Source organism: Denticeps clupeoides, chromosome 6 (assembly GCF_900700375.1).
Source record: "Denticeps clupeoides chromosome 6, fDenClu1.1, whole genome shotgun sequence".
In the NCBI taxonomy this organism is placed as follows: domain Eukaryota; kingdom Metazoa; phylum Chordata; class Actinopteri; order Clupeiformes; family Denticipitidae; genus Denticeps; species Denticeps clupeoides.
This window is the reverse complement of record NC_041712.1, coordinates 2,302,763-2,322,484: the sequence shown is the minus strand read 5'-3', so window position 1 is coordinate 2,322,484 and position 19,722 is coordinate 2,302,763. Positions and strand designations below refer to the sequence as shown.

Sequence of the window (19,722 nt, the reverse complement as noted above, 5' to 3'; positions counted from 1 at the left end):
TGCACTGACGTTCTTCTCTGGAGAACTGAGGTTTGGATTAGTGCTAGGGGTTAAAATGTCTATTTGTGACACTAGAAAGTGAATTTCTATTGTATATATTTGAATCTGGAATGCACGATTTGAATTGTGCAATGTCAGTCATTGCATTAAAATACTGAATCTGAAATGTTTTCATTTGGATCTGAACTCCAATGAATTTAGAACTGCATTTATCCTATGGTAATGCTCTATACTTACAAATTAATTTCTCCCAATTTATTAAGTACACCATCAGTACACCAGAACAACCAGAAGTTTATGTCCAAAACATTGTTGCACATCATTAAGTTCAATATGTGACATTCCTATCTCAGCGTATACGTTAAGACGTTACCCTTTCATCCTGATGGTTTGCTGCTATCACTTGTGAGTCCTGTTCCTTAGTGAAATAGTCAAATAAGGGGAATACAAATCAATCTCCATCAGTCACCTTGATGGCCCATTGCCCATTGAGACATACTGTATGTGATTTTGGGCTATATAAGAAATAAATGTTGTTGTTGTTGTTGTTGTTGGTAAGTATTCCACAAATCAGTCTTAAACATGATGAATAAATTTCGTATATTGATCAAATATTATACTGTGATGTTCATAATTGTCATTCATTTGGTTGTATAGCATGGTTAGATTAAATTGCATAAATACAAATAAGATTATTTTTCAATAATTCCATCAAGATATGACTCAAAACCATATATATACACAGTTACATAGATAGATAGATATATATATTGTTAATTATTGAAAAATTGTGCACTGTCAGTTGTGCTGAATCTGAAATGTTTTCATTTGGATCTGAACTCCAATGAATTTAGAACTGCATTTATTCTATAGTAATGCTCTGAACTTACATATTAATTTCTCCCAATTCAGCTTCAGTTCTCACAATTCATTTTCAATTTACTGAGATACACAATCCAGGTCCTTCAGGAAAAGCAAAAACCAGAACTCTTTTCCATGTTCAGAACAGTTCTTCAGGTTGCGGTATAGTAGAACTTTACACCAGAAATATGGTGTAACTGTCACGCGTACCACCTCCAGCCCAACAGAGGGAGCAAGATCAGCCGGGGAGACAGTGACCTGGAAGCAGAAGTGCAGGGGTTCAGCGTCCAGTATAAAATTCAGGTGGCCAAGGGGGACACTGCCTGCTGTACATAGCAACAGGAATGCACACAATATATATATATATTTTTGGTGATGGAGACTTAGACAGGTGCATTTAAACCATTTTTCTTGGATTTAAAGATTTTGATGTTAACCTGTCCAACTTGTATTCTTGAATTCAGAGATCATTAGGCCGTCAGTGCTGACATGTGACTTATTGAATCCAGCTCACATGAGCATTGATACATTCATACAATACATCTGGAAAGTATTCACAATTTAACCACAATTTTTTATGTTACAGCCTTATTACAAAAATTATTTAAAATACTTTAAGCTATTTAAAAAGTATTCTATGTACAAAACCTCACATTGATAAAGTAAAGAAAATAATAATAATAAATAAAACATGTATTCACAGCCTTGACACTCAAAAGTCAGTTCAGGTGCATCCTGAACTGGAAAGTGGTGGCCTAGCGGTTAAGGAAGTGGCCCCGTAACCAGAAGGTTGCCGGTTCGAATCTTGATCCGCCAAGGTGCCACTGAGGTGACACTGAGCAAAGCGCCTGTCATGGCTGCCCACTGCTCACCAAGGGTGATGGGTTAAATGCAGAGGACAAATTTCACTGTGTGCACCGTGTGCTGTGCTCCTGTGTATCACAATGACATTCACTTCACTTTCACTCCTGTTTCCACTGATCATTCTTCGAAAGTTTGAATTGACTATCATGGCTGCCTATCCTGTGGTAGTTTCAATTGATTGACATAGATCAGTTGACAGGCATCAACCTGTAGAAGAGTCCAGAATAAATTAATGCCAAATCGAAGGTCCTAATGAGCTTTTTGTAATTTACTAAATTCTCTGTTCTAAATTCTCACATCCTTTTTCCCTGACCTGCAATGATAAATGATCCCAAATATTGTATTTAAAGAGTAATTAATGAAAATCCTTCAAACATTACAAATGCAGCTGTGCATTAGTCATTCTTTTAGAAAATCTTTAATGTTTCAAAATAAAATCAAATAATGAACTACTAAACAAAATTCATAAACGTATGATCCAAAAAGTGGCTATAATTATATGTAACCAAGTGATTAAGTGTTCATAAAAATGAGACTGGCCATGTAAAATAAATAAAGACTAACAATCAGATTTGGTATAAAATAAATAAGAAAATAACTGAAGGGATATCTCATTATTAAGAAAAACAGTAATCAGTTATGAAGTTTCACATTTTCATGGTGTTATTTGTGTTCAGCAAGTTGCCGCTTCCCTCCCCAGCCCCAGCACATCCTCCCTTCCCCTTGTCTTGGTCCATAATGCAGTAATTTGTTTAACATGCAACACTGGGCCCATACGGTGCACTCAGGCCTCCTGAAGGCACAACTGCCTTCAGGGATCTAGGACTTCACTGTGTGTTTTTTCTTTTGGAACTTTCTGAACTGTGACTGGATGGCAACAGCTGCCTTCTCCGTCTCAGGAGCGCCCATGTCAATGTCGAAGTCCTCAGCTGGGACATCTTTCTTTGACGCGTCTGTAAGGGTTCAGAGAAAATTACAACATTCAGCCACTGCTTTGATGCTCATTAGGATTGTGATTAGTGATCATCAAACAGATGCTTGGTTTAAATTTTGTTCAATAAGTACACCAATAAGTACACCAGAATTGTTAAGATAAGTCCAAAACATCATTGCACATCATTAAATTCAATATGTGACATTCCAAACTTATAACAAATCTGTAAGACATTTTTAAAACGTTACCCTTTCCTCCTGAGGGCTTGCTGTTATCACTTGTGGGTCCTGTTCCTTCTCTCTAAAGTCAAATAAGGGGAATACGAATCAATCTCCAAGTCACCTGGATGGTAAGTGTTCCACAAATCAATCTTAAACATGATGAACAAATTTCGATCCTGTATATTGATGAAATATCATACTGTGATGTTCATATTGTCATTCATTTGGTTATATAGCATAGTTACATTAAATTGCATAAATACAGTGAAAATACAAAGCTACAAATTATTTTTCAATAATTCCATCAAAACATGATTCAAAACCATATATACAAATTATATATACAGTCCCTGACAAAAGTCTTGTCACTTGTGTACAAATTGACCTGAAGTGTCGCTCAAATATATGTGAAGTGAATACACAGCAGCACAGCAGACGGTGCACACAGTGAAATTTGTCCTCTGCATTTAACCCCTCACCCTGAGTGAGCAGTGGGCAGCCATGACAGGTGCCCGGGGAGCAGTGTGTGGGGACGGTGCTTTGCTCAGTGGCACCTCAGTGGCACGTTGGCGGATCGGGATTCGAACCGGCAACCTTCGGGATTCAACCTTCTGCTTACGGGGCCACTTCCTTAACCGCTAGGCCACCACTGCCCCCTAAAACATCAGTGCGCCGCCCGGGAATTGGGAATCTTTCATGATACCACTACACCAGCGGCAAATATATTTCTAATCAAGATTTTTGTACAAGAAATGGCTCGTTTTATTCCCAACAGCTTTGTAGCGATGTTTCAGTGCAAAACAAAATTGTCAAAAAGTATTTAATATTCAATTTGGTAAAGCTGTCATGATCCGGTCCAGCAGGGGTTACGTCGTGTCCGGAGTTCGGACCGGAGTTTCATGTTCGTCATGTCTAATATTCCCTGATTGTTATCACCTGTGTATGATTGTATAAAACTATCCTGTTCGTGTATGTTCGCCATCGGGTCATTGTGTGGTGATGTTCCCTTGTCAAGTGTATTATGTATTAAACCCCTGTCCTGTGACATTGTGCGTCCTCCTTCCTCGCCATGTCCAGCCATCGTGACAAAAGCCCATCGAGTCAATTTGTTGTCACCTTGCCATATGAGCTTCACCTGTGACTAATGGATCAATTAGGTCTCAGGTGTGTATAAAAAGAACCCCAGTACACTAGACCTTCACATCAACTGCAACTAGACCTTCAAACATGCCTAAGATTTACCCTGAGACTAAAGTGTTGATTATCAAGCAGGGTGGTGCTCCATCAGATACTTCCATTTCCTCATCAAAGTTCCTCAAGGAAAAGAAAATCAAGATGTTCCAGGATTAAACTGAAGTGATTGTCACATATGATGCACAGCACATGGTGCACACAGTGAAATTTGTCCTCTGCATTTAACCCATCACCCTGAGTGAGCAGTGGGCAGCCATGACAGGCGCCGGGGAGCAGTGTGTGGGGACGGTGCTTTGCTCAGTGGCACCTCAGTTTCCACAAACTCTGTTGGGGCCTGCTGTTGGATATTCTTCCAGCGGAGTGCTCATAAAAGGACAGCTTTCTTTTGAATGGACACCTTCCCAAACCCAAACAGACCCAAGCTGAACAGTGCCAATTAATTTATGACTGGGATGTACCTGTGGGGTGGAGTGGAGGTCAGTGAATTGTTAGGTTTGTTTTGATTTGGTTTGTGTTTGTCTTGTGACTGTGTTGTTTGGTGACATAAAAAAAGTTATTTATTCTTTTTATTTCTTTTATAACCCAAATGTGTGGACCCAATGGGAGTTTTGTGGTCATCTGTGTGTCCCACAATGATCAGGGCCTCTTCAGAGTACTCGGATCAAGCTGCTGCAAAACCAAATGCCCCTGCAACAGCACAGAATTCAGACTAATGATCTTCCATACATTATCTGCTGATACACTTCACAAACATAATCTGCATAAAATTAATGTCACACAGCACTGCACTGAAGCACTGTCTTTTGAAAATGGACCAGTGACAGAACCATAGCTACAATCTAAGTAAAGTATGTCCAGTGCATCCGGAAAATATTCATAGCACATTTTTTCCACATTTTCTTATGTTGCAGTCTTATTCCTAAATGGATTAAATTCATCCTTTCCCTCAGAATTCTAGACACAACACCTCATAATGACAACATGAAAAGTAAAAAAAAAAAGTTTATTTGAGGTTTTGGCAAATTTATTAAAAATAAAGACTAAAAAAACACTTGTACAAAAGTATTCACAGCCTTTGCCATGAAACTCAAAATTGAGCTCAGGTGCCTCCTGGTTCTCCTGATCATTCTTGAGATGTTTCTGCAGCTTAATTGGATTACATCTGTGGAAAAACAGTTAATTGGACCTGATTTGGAAAGGCACACACCTGTCTTGTCAGGATAGAGGGAAAGATGACTGCAGTAATATACAAAGACATCCTGGATGAAAACTTGCTCCAGAGCAATCTTGATCTCAGACTGGAATGACGGTTTGTCTTTTAGAAGGACAAAGACCCTAAGCACACAGCCAAGACATCAAAGGAGTGACTTCAGGACAACTCTGTTAATGTCCTTGAGTGGCCCAGCCAGGGCCCAGACTTGAATCCGATTGAACATCTCGGGAGATCTTAAAATGGCTGTGCACCGACACCTCCCATCCAACCTGATGGAGCTTGAGAGGTGGGCAAAAATGGTGAAGGATAGGTGTGCAAAGCTTGTGGCAGCATATTCAAAAACACTTGAGGCTGTAATTGCTGCCAAAGGTGCATCGACGAAGTATTGAACAAAGGCTGTGAATACTGTACATGTACATGTACTTTCTCCATTTTTTATTTTAAATAAATTGCACAATTTGGAATAAGGCTGCAACATAACAAAAATGAGGAAAATTATGTGCTGTGAATATTTTCAGTGGAATATTGCACAGCTAAACAGACCACAGCTGAAACATGGGATGAGCGCTTCACACTCTACAACATAACCTGAATTATTCATTCAGCACTTTCAATGGGTTTCCAACAGTTCAGCAGACGCTTTGATGATAAGTTGATGAGCACAGCGGGAAAACCTTTCTGTGAGAGACTAATGGTGAAAGTCTAATTTGGTGGAACTGTAAAAACAATGAAAATGTGGTGTGGGAGAAGAGAATAGAGTGTGTAGAAAAACTCTTTCTCCCTCCACACAAAGCACTGTATTCAACCACTCCAATTTGATGTTACCTGGCAGAAAGAGGCATGGCACAATAGAGGTTAAAAATGAACAGTTTCTAATTTATTAACACCGGTAAATAATTATTGTAGTTACATGTGAATATTGAATGTAAAAAGGTACCAAGGTTACAGAGAAAATAAAAATGAGAAGAAAGAGTAAAGAGGGAGAAGAGAAAAAGAGGGGGAGAGAAAGACTCAGAAACCTTCCGGCTTCCGATGGAAAAACCTCTGAGCAAGAGAGCCCAGAGTCCCTTTTTCCACATGTGAGCAGACCTTTATACCCCTGGCCTACAGGAAGTTGTCACTGACCAATCAGAACCTGTTGTTTCTGATGTCACGCCCCCCGGTGCCTCCCATTTGGGGAAGACAAAGAGGGTGGGCGGTCCTGACGGCTGATACTTCACACGTTGCTGTCAGACAAAAGGCATGTAAAACAGGGGTGCCGAATCTTCACCCACAACCGTCGACACAGGACTGTCACACCTCCCCCTGCAGACATCTGTTATGCAAGGCAAAAGCAGGCTCCCGTGATGTCCATTCTTACAGATACCAATATTTTCTGCCTTCAGATGTCCTCTGCATCTTACTTTTTCCACCTGAACCATCTGCATGTCCTCTCTCACCACATCCTTATGCCTCCTACTAGGCTTCCTACTCTTTTACTCCTGCCTGGTAGCTCCATTCGCATCCTCCTTCCAACATACTCAGTGTCTCTCGTCTGTACAATTCCAAACCAACACAGTCTTGCCTCTCTGGAAACATCCAGCCCTAACTGTTCCTCTTATGCACTTATTCCTGACCGCAATCAGTCCGGCCACCATTCCACCCTGCCTGCACTCTCTTCTGCACCTAAATTTTACAAGTCAATATTGCCTAAATGGACAGCGATTCTGAAAGAAAAGAAGTGATTTAAAAAAAAAGTTCACACTCCTTGCTCTGGATTGTTGAACTCAAAGTATCTGAACTGCAGCTCTTTCACTAGCTCTGCTCCCTGTAACCTGACCATCCTGCTGTCCTCCCAGAACTCTGGACTAACTTTCTGCACTGGTGCGCTAGCACAAAAGTTAGATGCACCAAATTTTCTCCATTTTCTTTCTGTCCATTTAGGCAATATTGACAATATTTACAAGAAAGCTAACTTACTGAAAATGTTTGAAAGTGAAAGTGATTACCATGAGGTGGTAGTAGCCTAGTGGGTAAGACACTCGCCTCTGAACCAGAAGACCCGGGTTCAAATCCCACTTACTACCATTGTGTCCCTGAGCAAGACACTTAACCTTAAGTTGCTCCAGGGAGACTGTCCCTGTAAATACTGATTGTAAGTCGCTCTGGATAAGGGCGTCTGATAAATACTGTAAATGTAAATGTAAATGATTAGTTGTCACGTGACACCACAGCACAGCATCCAGTGAAATGTGCTTCTCTGCAATTAACCCATGAAACCCTATGAAAGGTCCCCAGGGAGCAGTGTGTGGCAACCTCAGTAGCACCTTCCCAGTTCGGGATTCAACCTTCTAATTACAGGTCTGTTTCTTTACCCGCTAGGCCAACCACTGCCTTCTGATGGTGCTTAAAGTGCTTCACTGAAATTAAAACAAGACAAATTAAATAATAGAAAATTAAATGTACAAGTGCTTTAGGGCTTGAACTTGATTATAATGTCAACCTGATCTGTTGCCTGTTGCTGAAAGGAAGAGGGGAGATTTGGCCAGTACATTTATTGCTGGCTATGTTTTTCATGCATGCATGATGCTTTTTCAGCATTTAATTTCTATCATTTTACTCGTACTCGGGCTTGCACAGTAAATAAGTGGTCAGGTGAGTGTTTTAATTAGTGCAAAAATTAATGCTGTGGTAGGAAACGAGGTAGCTTTAAGTTGTAAGGCCTGATTTAAGCTCTGTCTTGCACCACTTTCACATCCTTCTCTGCCACTCCTGACTTTCTCATACAAAACTACAATTCCTCTCTAGTCACCCTGTCATATGCTTGTCCCCTTGTCACAAAGACATGGTGTAGCTCATTCTGACCTTCTCTGTACTCCAACATCAACACCCAAACATCGCATTTGTAGTGCTCTTTCCCAGCATGACACCATACTGCTGCTCAATGATCACTGTTCTTCTTAACCTTGCTTCTTCACCAGACTGATGTGAGTTGGTGATGTAAGCTGAAAAAGAAAGCTGATTGTCTATAGTTACTCCAAGGTTACATGCAGTTACAGAAGTAGAGATTTGTGAGTTGTCCAGGTAGATAGTGAGATCCTGATGTGGTGAAGAATCTGGTGGAATGAATATTAGTTCAGTTTTGGTATGACATCCAAGATGAAATGTTATTTATACATGCAGAGATCTTGGAGGCAGCATGTACACCTGAGGGAGGGGAAAAAAGAAGATGAGTTGTGTGTTGTCTGCATAACAGTGGTATGATAAACCATGTGAGGAAATGACCTCACCAAGTGATCTTGTGTAAATGGGAGAAAAGGAGAAGACTGAGTACTGAGCCCTTGGGGACTCCAGTGGAGAGTCTTGTGTTTAACAGTGTTAAATGCTGCAGAGAAGTTGAGGATAATATAAACATATGACAGTTTTGCTGTAGCTTCTCAGAATAGCCATCACAGTCAGATGACCTGCTCTGAAGCTAGATTTGTTGGGATCTTGAATGTTGTTCAGATAGATGTGATGTGAAAGAAAGAGGAGAGATACTGATTGGTAGTTGTTGATGTCTGTAGGATCAGAGGTGGGTTTCTTTAGGACTTGGATGAACCCCTGCTGTTTTAAAGGCAGGTGGCACATCACCAGTTTAAATGTCTTTTTAGAGTAGAGTACGGGCTGGAGAATGTAGAGGTGGAGAATGTCTGGTAGATTTGCTTAATCTCCCATGTGAAGAAGGTTAGGGAAGAGTCGGAGGGTTGAGTAGAGGGGAAAATATGTTGGAGGTTTTGAGGGTTGTGCATTTTGAGTGTTCCAATTTTGCTTTGATTCCCCCTCTCCCTTTGCGTTGCTCTGTAATCAGGTTATTTGTCTCCTCCAACATCTGTTCTTTCCTCTTGTCCTGTGACAACCCGTGACAAGAGACAGAGTGAAGAATTGGGATGGTGAAGGAGGGATGGTGATGAGTTTTGGATCCGGTAGGTAGGGTGAGGGTAACGGACAGAAAGTGGTGATCGGAGATGTAGAGTGGAGCACAAATGAGGACATTTCCATAGTTATCCGTCTTAGTTAGCCTTCTCCACCTCTCTCCTGGCCTGATGGAACCTCTACTTATACTCCTGTGTACTACCTTCAGCTCTCTGACTATGCCACTGCTACATCTCTTCAACTGAATTCTCTCCTGTACTTCCTCATTCCACCATCAGGTTTTCTTGTCCAACTTCTTCTGTCCAGACGTCACACAAAGCATTTACATTTAAAGCATTTATCAGACGCCCTTGTCCAGAGCGTCTGATACAATCAGTTGTTACAGGGACAGTCCCCCTGAAGCAACTTAGGGTTAAGTGTCTTGCTCAAGGACACAGTGGTAGTAAGTGGGATTTTAACCTGGTTCAAACCCCACTTACTACCATTGTGTCCATGAGCAAGACACTTAACCCTAAGTTGCTCCAGGGGAACTGTTACAGTGTCCCTATAACTACTGATTGTAGTTCCTCTCCCATCACTTAAACAGATCCGTAATCTGGGGTTAAACTCTCCTTAAGAATATGGGCCCAATTTAGGAAATACTTTGGTCTATGCAGTTTCTCTGTTATGAACCCCATTGCTGGCTATCCTTGGTGCAGAATGTAGTTTGTCTGCAATGGCAGAAGAAAGGTATTGTGCGTTTTAAAGATTTGCTAATTGGAATTACCATGGCTTCATTTGAACAACAAATTTCTTTAGACAATATGTCCTCTCCCAGTCCCCCAGTCTGCAATCAGATACAACATCTGTGGTTCTGTCTTTAAACCCATCATGCAGAAGGCTCACATCAGTTCTTTATGGCTTGGTGTCTAGTTTAAAGCCTGCGCCCATTAACAGACTTAAGGTAGCATGGGAGGAGGACTTGGGTGTCAGCCTCTTGGATGACATATGGAACTCTGCACTTAAACTTGTGAACTCAGAATCACTGGTTTAAAGCTTCCTTATTACCACTGAGTGAGTATTGAAATATATGTAGCTGGTTTTATTTTATCCCTAATTTACATTAATTACATGAATACTTTATACAGTTTACCTTTGATTGTGAAAAAGGGTCCTGAATCTGTCACAGCAGTGTGACAAGTCTGTTCTGTGACACAAAAAGTGTTCATTCTTCTTTGTAACCCTTAAAGGGTCTAGCAAATTGGTCATTTCACAGATTGAGCTATCACAATGTTCAAGGGGTGCTTGGAGTGTTGGTGATGATGGAGTGTTGTATTGGCCCAGCATAGATGCACTGTAACTGGCACTGGAATGTTACAAACCAAACCTGCTACCTAAGTTCAGAAGTTTTTATGTGGGGCAGTGGTGGCCTAGCAGTTAAAGAAGCAGCCACGTAATCAAAAGGTTCAAATCCCGACCCGCCAAGGTGCCACTTGAGGTGCCACTGAGCAAAGCACCGTCCCCACACACTGACTGCCAACTGCTCACCAAGGATGACTGGTTAAAAGCAGAGGACACATTTCGTTGTGTGCACTGTGCTGTAGTGAATCATAATGACAATCACTTCACTTCTTTATGGTCCTGTTTATCAGATACTCATAAAAGACAAGCCAACACCCATGGAGACAATGAAAGCAGATATAGAATATTTTTCATGTTTTAATGGCCATTTACAGTGTCCCCTTGGGCCACTTCTGAATGTTAATTATTTAGGGTACATAAAGTAGTATGAATATGTAAAATCATTGGCTCAATCAGATAAAATGCTTCATCACAGATATTTAGATTTTAAATGAGTTAGTGAAGGGTCATATATTAATTATGCAGCCAGCAGTAGTACCAAATATTCATAAAGGCCTGCACCCCTTTTAGCGTATTTAAAGTAAATATACATGCACTTGTGTAGTGCACATTCTGTCTCCAGGGCTTTTGGCTGTGGAAGTTCATTTCATGGGTGTAATGTGGTGCGATATGAAGGATTGTGGTTTTCCTTTGAACTGGGATTAGCTCAACTCTGTGTTCAAGACCTCTGTTTTTTCTGAGAGAAAGAGGACTGAGGTGCTGTTGGATATCCAAGTGTCTTCATCCTATCGTCCGATGATGTCCATGTTGAATCTGCGAGTACTTTTTTTTTTTTAAATAAAGATAAGGATATTTGAAATTAATAAAGGATTGCATCAGCACTTTGGACATTGAATTTACATTTGCAAAATGAATTACCATTTGAATATTTGTGTTTCTAATCTTCCATAGGCGAACACTTATTTACGATTAAGGAACACGGCGTGACTTCCAAAAGTGGAGGAGGATGCAGGCAGGTTGATTATATACTGTGCAAGATGAAGAGTTTGAAGGAGATTGGAGACTGTAAGGTAGTGTCAGGGGAGAGTGTAGCTAGACAACAAAAGATAGTGGTTTGTAGGATGAGTGTAACTCAAGAGTAAGAAGACAGTGAAGGCAGAGCAAAAGATTGAAGAAGAGTTAAAACAGCCATTGGGTTGCATTGGGTTGCAGCCATTGTTGCCAGATAGTTGAACAACTACTTCAGAAGTGGTGAGGAAAACAGCAGGAAAGGTGCTTGAAGAGGGTGGTAGTAGCCTAGTGGGTAACACACTCGCCTATGAACCAGAGACTAGGCTAGTACCTCCCATAGTTCCATTTCTACCCAGTCAGGAGCTTCAAGGTTATGACATAACGACCAATAGATCAAGTAACGTAGGTTTGCAGCCCAGTAATATAAGAAAAAATTACGAAAAGCCAGCCCACCAGCAGCTTTGTTTTTCTGAAGATGTGCCTTATTTATACAAGAATGCTTACTCTAAGATGAAACAATAGAGTCCAGTTGATCAAAAAACGTTCTGGAGACAAAAATCAATATAGCCTGAAAGATGTAAAGCAATTTACGTAACAGTCATTTTTATGGAATTGATACTCCCCACAAGTGACATGGACAAGGGGTACCACTTTGTCAGTGTGTGTTTAATCTGGTTCAGCAAGACAATAAAATTTCCTTTAAACAAATCTTTATATTTCCTTTTTACTAGGATACCCAAATATGAAAAATGGTCCTTCTCAACTCTAAAAGGGAGACTGGAGAAGTCCAAGGTCTGTGATAGTCTATCAATGCAAGTTGAAATACCTGACCATGGCTGTCCCTGCTGTCAAGCTGATTGGTGAAAAGTGAGTCCCCAGCTGTACCCAGCCGTGACAATAAAGCCCTTAATGGTCTTGCATCGCAGTACTTGAGGGAAGTTTTAGTTATTTAAAATCCACCATGCCCCCTGTGTTCAAAAGGTGCGGGATCACTACTGGTACCCAAAGTACAGAAAGTCACAGCTGGGAGTAGATTCTTCTCCTATAGAGCTCCGCAGTTGTTCGGGACTCAAACACAGTCACATCATAAATTACCAGACAGAGTGTCAATTATAAAGTCCACTTTATTATACAGTCACCTAGTCAAGCATAGACAGTGTTAAATTGTACCACAAATGCACCACTATAACCATTTATTTCTGTACCAGTTGTACAATGCCACTCCCTGTCGCTGCTACTGTTTGTTTTCTTCAAGGCACTGAATCATGTCCAATGAAGAGACCATCTGATTAATGTTGGTCCTTGGCAATGAACTGCTGATGAGACGACTTAGCATAAAATGTACCACAGGATCACCACAGCCACCACCATCATAACAGCTAAAGCCTCCGGGATCTTCAAATGTACCAGTAGCATTATAATGCACAAGCAATGTACACCATGACAATGGACTCAACAACTACGCTGCACTGTCCAGTACCTCCAAACATGTACAGATGCTATATACTGCACTTTGGACATTTTCCACCTCTACACCTGTTGGACTTTTCTTTTTTCTTGGACAAATCATCACCAACCCTGGAAGGTAAACAACAACACGGGGATGTGGCCCTAAAAACTCGACATGGGGCAAACAGTCTCATACAGACAAACAGGTCTCAGAATCATTGTGAACGTCTCTCAAAATACAATGCTGTATTGCCAAGCATACACAATATAATAAGCTTGAGAAGCTGCAATCCTCTGAGGTCTTATATCATGGTCTGTCATGATCCAGACCGGCAGGGGTTACTCCGGAGTCCGGACCGTGCAAATGCATCCTCCTTCGCCGCCATGTCCAGCCATGACAGAATGACCAGATCATGTGGACGCAGCCGATCTACGCCCCGCTGAGATCCAGGGAACCGTGGATGGTCGGGAGGACGTCTACTCCACAGTTTCATGTTCAAGATTCCATGTATGGACGTCCCCCGATGCCGCCGTCTCGTCCGGATTCCAGCGATGCACCTCCGGTAATCGCCAGTTCCCCGCCATGATCCACGTCATGTTTTTAATCAGTTCCCCAAGTGTGGCAGACTCTCGGTGGCCTACGAAAGCTACTGTGGGTTCGAGAGGATCTGTCATGCAGTCCATGTTCCCCCTGGCGATTCCGGAGGCGGGGAGTACCGACGAATCCATACGACCGAACCTCGATGGCCTACGAAAGCTACCGTGGGGTCGAGGAGACCGGTCGTGCAGTTCAGGTGCTCCCGGCATTAACCGAGACGAGGGAGGCGGCGAACTTTCCAGCCGGGCGTGCCGGAGACTGACCGGAGCGACTGTGCCTGCGGACTGCGGACAGGATGCCGGTCCCCCACTGACGAGCCGTGCTTTGGCCCGGGCCTGACGCCGCCGGTGCAGGACAACCGCCACTCGTCCTTATGGACTTTCTCCCCCATTTCATGGACCGTTTTGTGGGGCACTCCCAGGTGGTAGTGCCTTTGAAGGGGGAGTACTGTCATGATCCGGACCGGCAGGGGTTACTCCGGATCCGGAGTCCGGACCGGAGTTTCATGTTAGTCTTGTGTAATGTTCCCTGATCGTGTTCATCTGGTGTATATATATATATATATATAATTGTATAAAGCTATCCTGTTCGTGTCTGTTCGCCGTCGGGTCATTGTGCGTGTTTATGTTCCCTTGTCTCATGTATGTTGTATTAAACCCCTGTCCTGTGAAATCGTCACCGCCATGTCCAGCCCACCCGTGACATGGTCTTATGTCAAGGTGGTGTTGCCGGGAATTGCAGGTGGTTGATCAGAGCTGCCAGAGCTGACTGCAGTTCGGAAAACAAGGAATGGTAAACAGGGCTGGCATGGAACTTGTGTCCAACATGCAACTGCATGTTTCTAAATTGTGCTACTTAAATATTATTTAATAAAGTGACAATGCATTTATGACCCAAAAAAGTCTGTCATTTTGTTGCCTTAACGCACAAAACATTTGTTATTTGCTATTACTGTCACATTCTAGAAATTTGCAAAAGCACTGACATAAGATTAATAAACACACTGCAGATCACAAATATATAGCATCAAAAGGATATATGTACACTCATATTGAAATCCTCACAATCAATAATCTGATTATCTGACAAAGTCTAGTTCAAATTTATTTGGAAAGCCAGCAGCAGATGAAATGGAGAGAGTGGGGAATGTGGCTCTGAACCAGTGTTACGTCAACATTTCTCCTGCTCCACTCCACTACTCATTGCTCTCTCTTATTGCACACTGCATGGACACGGTTACATAATAAACCTCACTATAATCTGCAGGAGGATTATTCTGAAAGCTCTGGAACATGTTTACATTATTATTCTCTTTTTGCCCTTTCCCAAAGCTTATCCCGGTTTTCTATTCTATATTAGTTCTATGGTGCTTCATGAATTTGCATAAGAAAGAACAAAAGAGAAAAGCATTCAGTTGACTTCAAATGGGTGTTAGGCAAAGACACTATAAATGTTTCATGTCTCTTGGGGCTATCGCGTGGTACCATCCTAGAGATTTTAATTCTGGAACTAAATGTATGTTTTAGAAATGCAAAAATAAAAAATATAAGCAAGGTATATTAGAATAACATGGACATCCACAATTGGGAATTTATTTATTACCATTGTACATTGGGCATTGTACATTGTATATTGCCATCTCTGGGTATTCTGGATTATGTGTTTTACAGGACAGAAATGTATATTAAAATTAATCAGATCATCTAAAAGTATTATTTGACTTAGTTATCAACATTTATTAAAAATGTGGTTAATATATGAACAAATAGTCAAGTGGCCTGAGGCTGTATAAATCCATAAAAACATCAATGTTCTTCACAGAAGGCAATCCATATGTAGTTTTAATTTAAAGTTAACATATAAATAAATCCAGGCATCTGTGTATTTTTGGTTCAAATCTTTCTATGTAACTGACTGTATCAGACAGAAAGACACACAGATAGAATGTTGTAATGTTTCCCTAAAGGGAATTTTAAGGGGGAAACACAAACAAGAATGGAGATTTTAAAAAAGACGCACTTGTATTTAAGTTTTACTTGTGCTCCCACAGCTGAACAGAGACAGTTGGTGTAATCAGACCCGTAAGGCAGAAAGAGCATTAGAAAGATGCTAATATGCGCAAGCACATGGCCATGGCACCATTCCAAATTCAACATGGCAACAGGACAGATGGTTGACTGGATTTATAAAACTGCAAGAAATATCAAAAGAATGGAAAAGAAAAGTCATGAATAATAATAATAAATGTTCTGTGACAATAATTACAGCAAAAAACAGCTAACCTTTAAATATTTTTTCTCTGCTGGGAGAGGCTCAAGAGGCCCAAAATCGTACACTAAAGCCTTCTTTGTGTCATCCCAGGAGAGGGTAGAAGGACTGTCATGCTTACTTCCCATATGCTGCTTTCTGTAGCTGAGCTCTGCTAATGAGGATGATTGCTTAAAAATACTGACAGCATAGAGTGCATGAATTATTTTCAACCATGTTTTACTGGGTGATGGGAATTTCCACCTGAAGTAAAGTCAATAGATTAACTAAAGCCCAAATTTTCCAGCTATCAGAATGAGTAGTACAGAGAAGGTTCGATGGACAGAAGCATATGGCAGGGTGCCTAGAGAAGAAATGTGATTTTGTATAAGTAAAAGGGGTGCAGGACACGAATGAGGGCGGTGTGACAGCGATGAGGTCTGCAGTAGGACTGTCAAATGTGTTGAAGATGGAGGTGGGTCTACACCAAGGATCAGCTCTGATGGACAGGTTGACAGATGAGATCAAACTAAAGTCCCTATGGACTATGATGTTTGCAGCTAGGAATCAGTGCATTTGAAGAGCAGTTAGGGTTAGATGTTCGGACATAAAGTCAGACAGGCAAGATTGGAGGAGATTCAGAAGAGAGCCACTGATTATGTTGGGAGAAGGATTCTGAGGATTGAGCTCACAGGCAGGAGGAAAAGAGGAAGGCTTAGTAGAAGGTTTATGGATGTGGTGAGAGAGGTGGTGTGGAAGAGGAAGATACAGAGGAGACATTGAGATGGCTGATCCATTATTTTTGGTATCAATTGACAATGTTATCAATACTTCCAGTATGATAATTCCAGTTCTGCATCTGACAGGTTAAGAAAATCATAGGCAGACTATAAAATTATAGTATAGCAGCACCTAGGTAGCTCCTCCTCTGGCAACCTGGAGGACCCAATGGTTACATGAGAGACACTTTAAACATAATTCTGCAGCACCAAGCTTGCCATGAAGTGTAAAAAGCAAGAGCAGTGTCTAGAAATATTTTGGATATCAGATGAACAGGGAAAAGCAAAATTTTGCAAAGCATTTGAAAGACCATCACTCCAAATTATATATGGAGTTTCGAGAGGGAAGTTGTTGTTCAAAGGTGATATGAATATTTTAATTGCCACTGTCAAACAATACTGTTGACGTTCATTATAAGAATGCCTGTGTCTTCTCTCTCCACATTTTACAATTATGTAATAGCACAATGTGAATATATTTTTCACTTCTGCAACATGAGAAACGAGGGGTGCTTTTTTTAGTTTGGCTCAAAAACATTAAAATACATTTCCTTCATTTAATCATTTATTTATTTATTCATGTGTTCATTTTCTTTTGCTTCTAATCTATTCATCAATTTATTTATTCAATTCTTTACTTAGTGTTTGTGACTTAATATTCTTTACTTTTTTTAAAAATTAAACAAATAATAGTACCAAGTATTCAGTATCATCCTTAGAATCGGTATCAAGTTTGAAATTTCAGAATTATACGTTTTTTTCTTTTCCCCACTGCAATACTTTGATAACCTGTTAAAAATGTGTTGATGAGAAAAAGAATCTTGAGAAATGTAAGCTGCATGTGCTACAACTTGCATGAATTTAAAGAGGTTGAAAGATGGTGTGTCTCAGACCCTGTCAGGGTGACCTTTCAATCTTCTGGGTGCTCTGAATTAAGTGAATTAATGGCCAAGTATAATATTTCATCCTTCATCATGACTCAATCAGTTTCTTGCTGAAAACTCAAGCCCATCTGGCCTTGCTGAAACACTTTACCCTGCATGTGATTAATCACAGCCAAAGCTTTCAGCCAAAAAGTGTTAAGTGCAGTAATTTTCTCATGTGCCAACATCTAAGCCTTAAGACTGAGCGTGGCAACAGCGAATGGGATCAAATGTCACTGCATTGAACAGCATCATCCAAAATTATGATTTGCATTAACGGACTCTGGATTTCTGCTCAACGACTGCATGCTCATTAAAAGAACTGGAGCAGAGGGTAAATAAGTTTCTTTTGAAATATGTCATATGCACCAAGAGAAACAACAGAATTATTTTAGATACTGAAATGTTTGCTGAGCTTTTATTGAAAATATAGAAAATATAGAAACAGTGCTGTATGACAACATGCTTATATTAAATAATCATTCTAATGTGATCAGTAGATCACTGAAGAATATCAACAGGTAATATGCATATTAGTGGAAATTGTATTACCAGTTGCAAAACCATTATTTTTGTGAAATTACAAATATACAGCTATAATATAAGTGTATAAAAACATGTTCAATATAACGCAGATTCATCACATGAATCAGAAATCTGACTAAGAGGGAATTTCAGACACCCGAGTTCAAATTAAATGCACCACTGATTCCAGTGCTGTATGTGTACAAAACAATTTCTGCAAGATAATTCAGAAGGTGTGGTATTAGCCAAGTGGGTTACACACTCGCCTATGAACCAGAAGACCCAGGTTCAAATCCCGCTACCTTTATTGTGTCCCTGAGCAAGACACTTAAACCTAAATTGCTCCAGGGGGGACTGTCCCTGTAACTACTCTGGATGAGGGCATCTGGTAAATACTGTAAATGTAGAACAAATTGAATTGTTGACTTCATCATTATCTGACAGTGAAATTAAGGTCTGACAGTGCGAGGTGACAATCTGTTCTTAACACCATGGTAAGAATGCCAATGTCTGGTTTGAAGACAAAAACTTATTTCTGAGACTTATCTGGAAATATTATTATTTTCTGGTAAGAGAAATATATATTCCTCCATTAACTGTAATGCATCATATACGTGCCAAACCTTGTGTCAAACCAAATATGCAAGATTCCATGCTGATGTGTCTGCAATTAGCACATTGAATAGGGCTGCTTGCATATACAACATTAGATTTGCATTCATCCAATCATATGCCATCTGGATTTGAAATCAGGTCATAAGCATAATATCCTTATGCAATGGCATACCATGTTTCTAATGGTATTTCTTTGTCTAAATATTAAAGCTGAGAGACAGTACAGTATTGTACAGAATTTATCTTCCTCCCTGAGCTGTACCATGGAAAGACCATTTTTTGTAATTTTATCATTGTTGAAGTGTTCTCTTTTACTCACTGAATTATACTATTTAACCAAAAGAATTTTATCCCACAGTAACAGTTTCAGTTTAATCAAAGCACACCAGGACTAGACGAAGAACAGTGACGGGACGTTAATTCTACGAACATCTGGAAGGAATCTGTGCACATCTGTCGACTTTTATGGGAGGTGAGCTGTCAGCTGCGGTGCTGAGTCGGGGAGCCAGTCACGCAGTCTCACTCCACTCCTAATATTCCAAAGAACACGAGCCACGTCCCACGCAATCCTGAAAACAAGTTTCCTCCGACGCGCAAACGGCGCGTTGTCCTCGCGATCGATAAGGTGATTTAAAAAAAAAAAAAAAAAGAAGGCACGACCACCACCTACCTCACTCATGTCTGCGGTTGAACGGGGCTGTGCGGAATCTCGCGTGGCAGTGGGCAGCGTTCACGCTCGGCGCAGCGGCAGCGAATTTATAGTTTTAGCTCGAACCCCCCCCTCCTGCCTTCATGTTCGCAATAACCCAATGAGAGCGCATCCACCCTGCTAATCTCTGAAATATTCATCAAATCACACTCATGCATATTTCATGGCGGAATGTTTTTTTTCTCGCCAGTTAGTGTTGTCATCCTGCATTCTGTTTCTTTGATAAAACATGAGATTAACCTGAAATTGATCTGATCTTTTTCATTAACCCATCAGATTTTGATTTCAAAAATATATTTATGATTATTTAAATAGACGACCGAATAGACGACCATTACTAGACA

General features: G+C 40.7%; 1 protein-coding gene across 1 annotated transcript; it reads right to left on the bottom strand.

Annotated features, from left to right (window-relative positions):
* Positions 1-2,127: 2,127 nt before the first annotated feature.
* Positions 2,128-19,478, bottom strand: LOC114791827 (calmodulin regulator protein PCP4-like). Its single transcript, XM_028982288.1, has 3 exons — positions 19,340-19,478; positions 2,908-2,959; positions 2,128-2,678 (listed from the first exon to the last, which is right to left on the bottom strand). The coding sequence occupies exons 1-3, from the start codon at positions 19,346-19,348 to the stop codon at positions 2,545-2,547; spliced, it is 195 nt and encodes a 64-aa protein (XP_028838121.1). The 5' UTR covers positions 19,349-19,478; the 3' UTR covers positions 2,128-2,544.
* Positions 19,479-19,722: the final 244 nt, after the last annotated feature.

Excerpts from the sequence above, each read along its gene's own strand:
- LOC114791827 (XM_028982288.1), bottom strand. Across the intron at positions 2,679-2,907 it reads CAAGCCCTCAGGAGGAAAGG|ACGCGTCAAAGAAAGATGTC; the intron begins GTAACGTTTTAA and ends GAACCCTTACAG.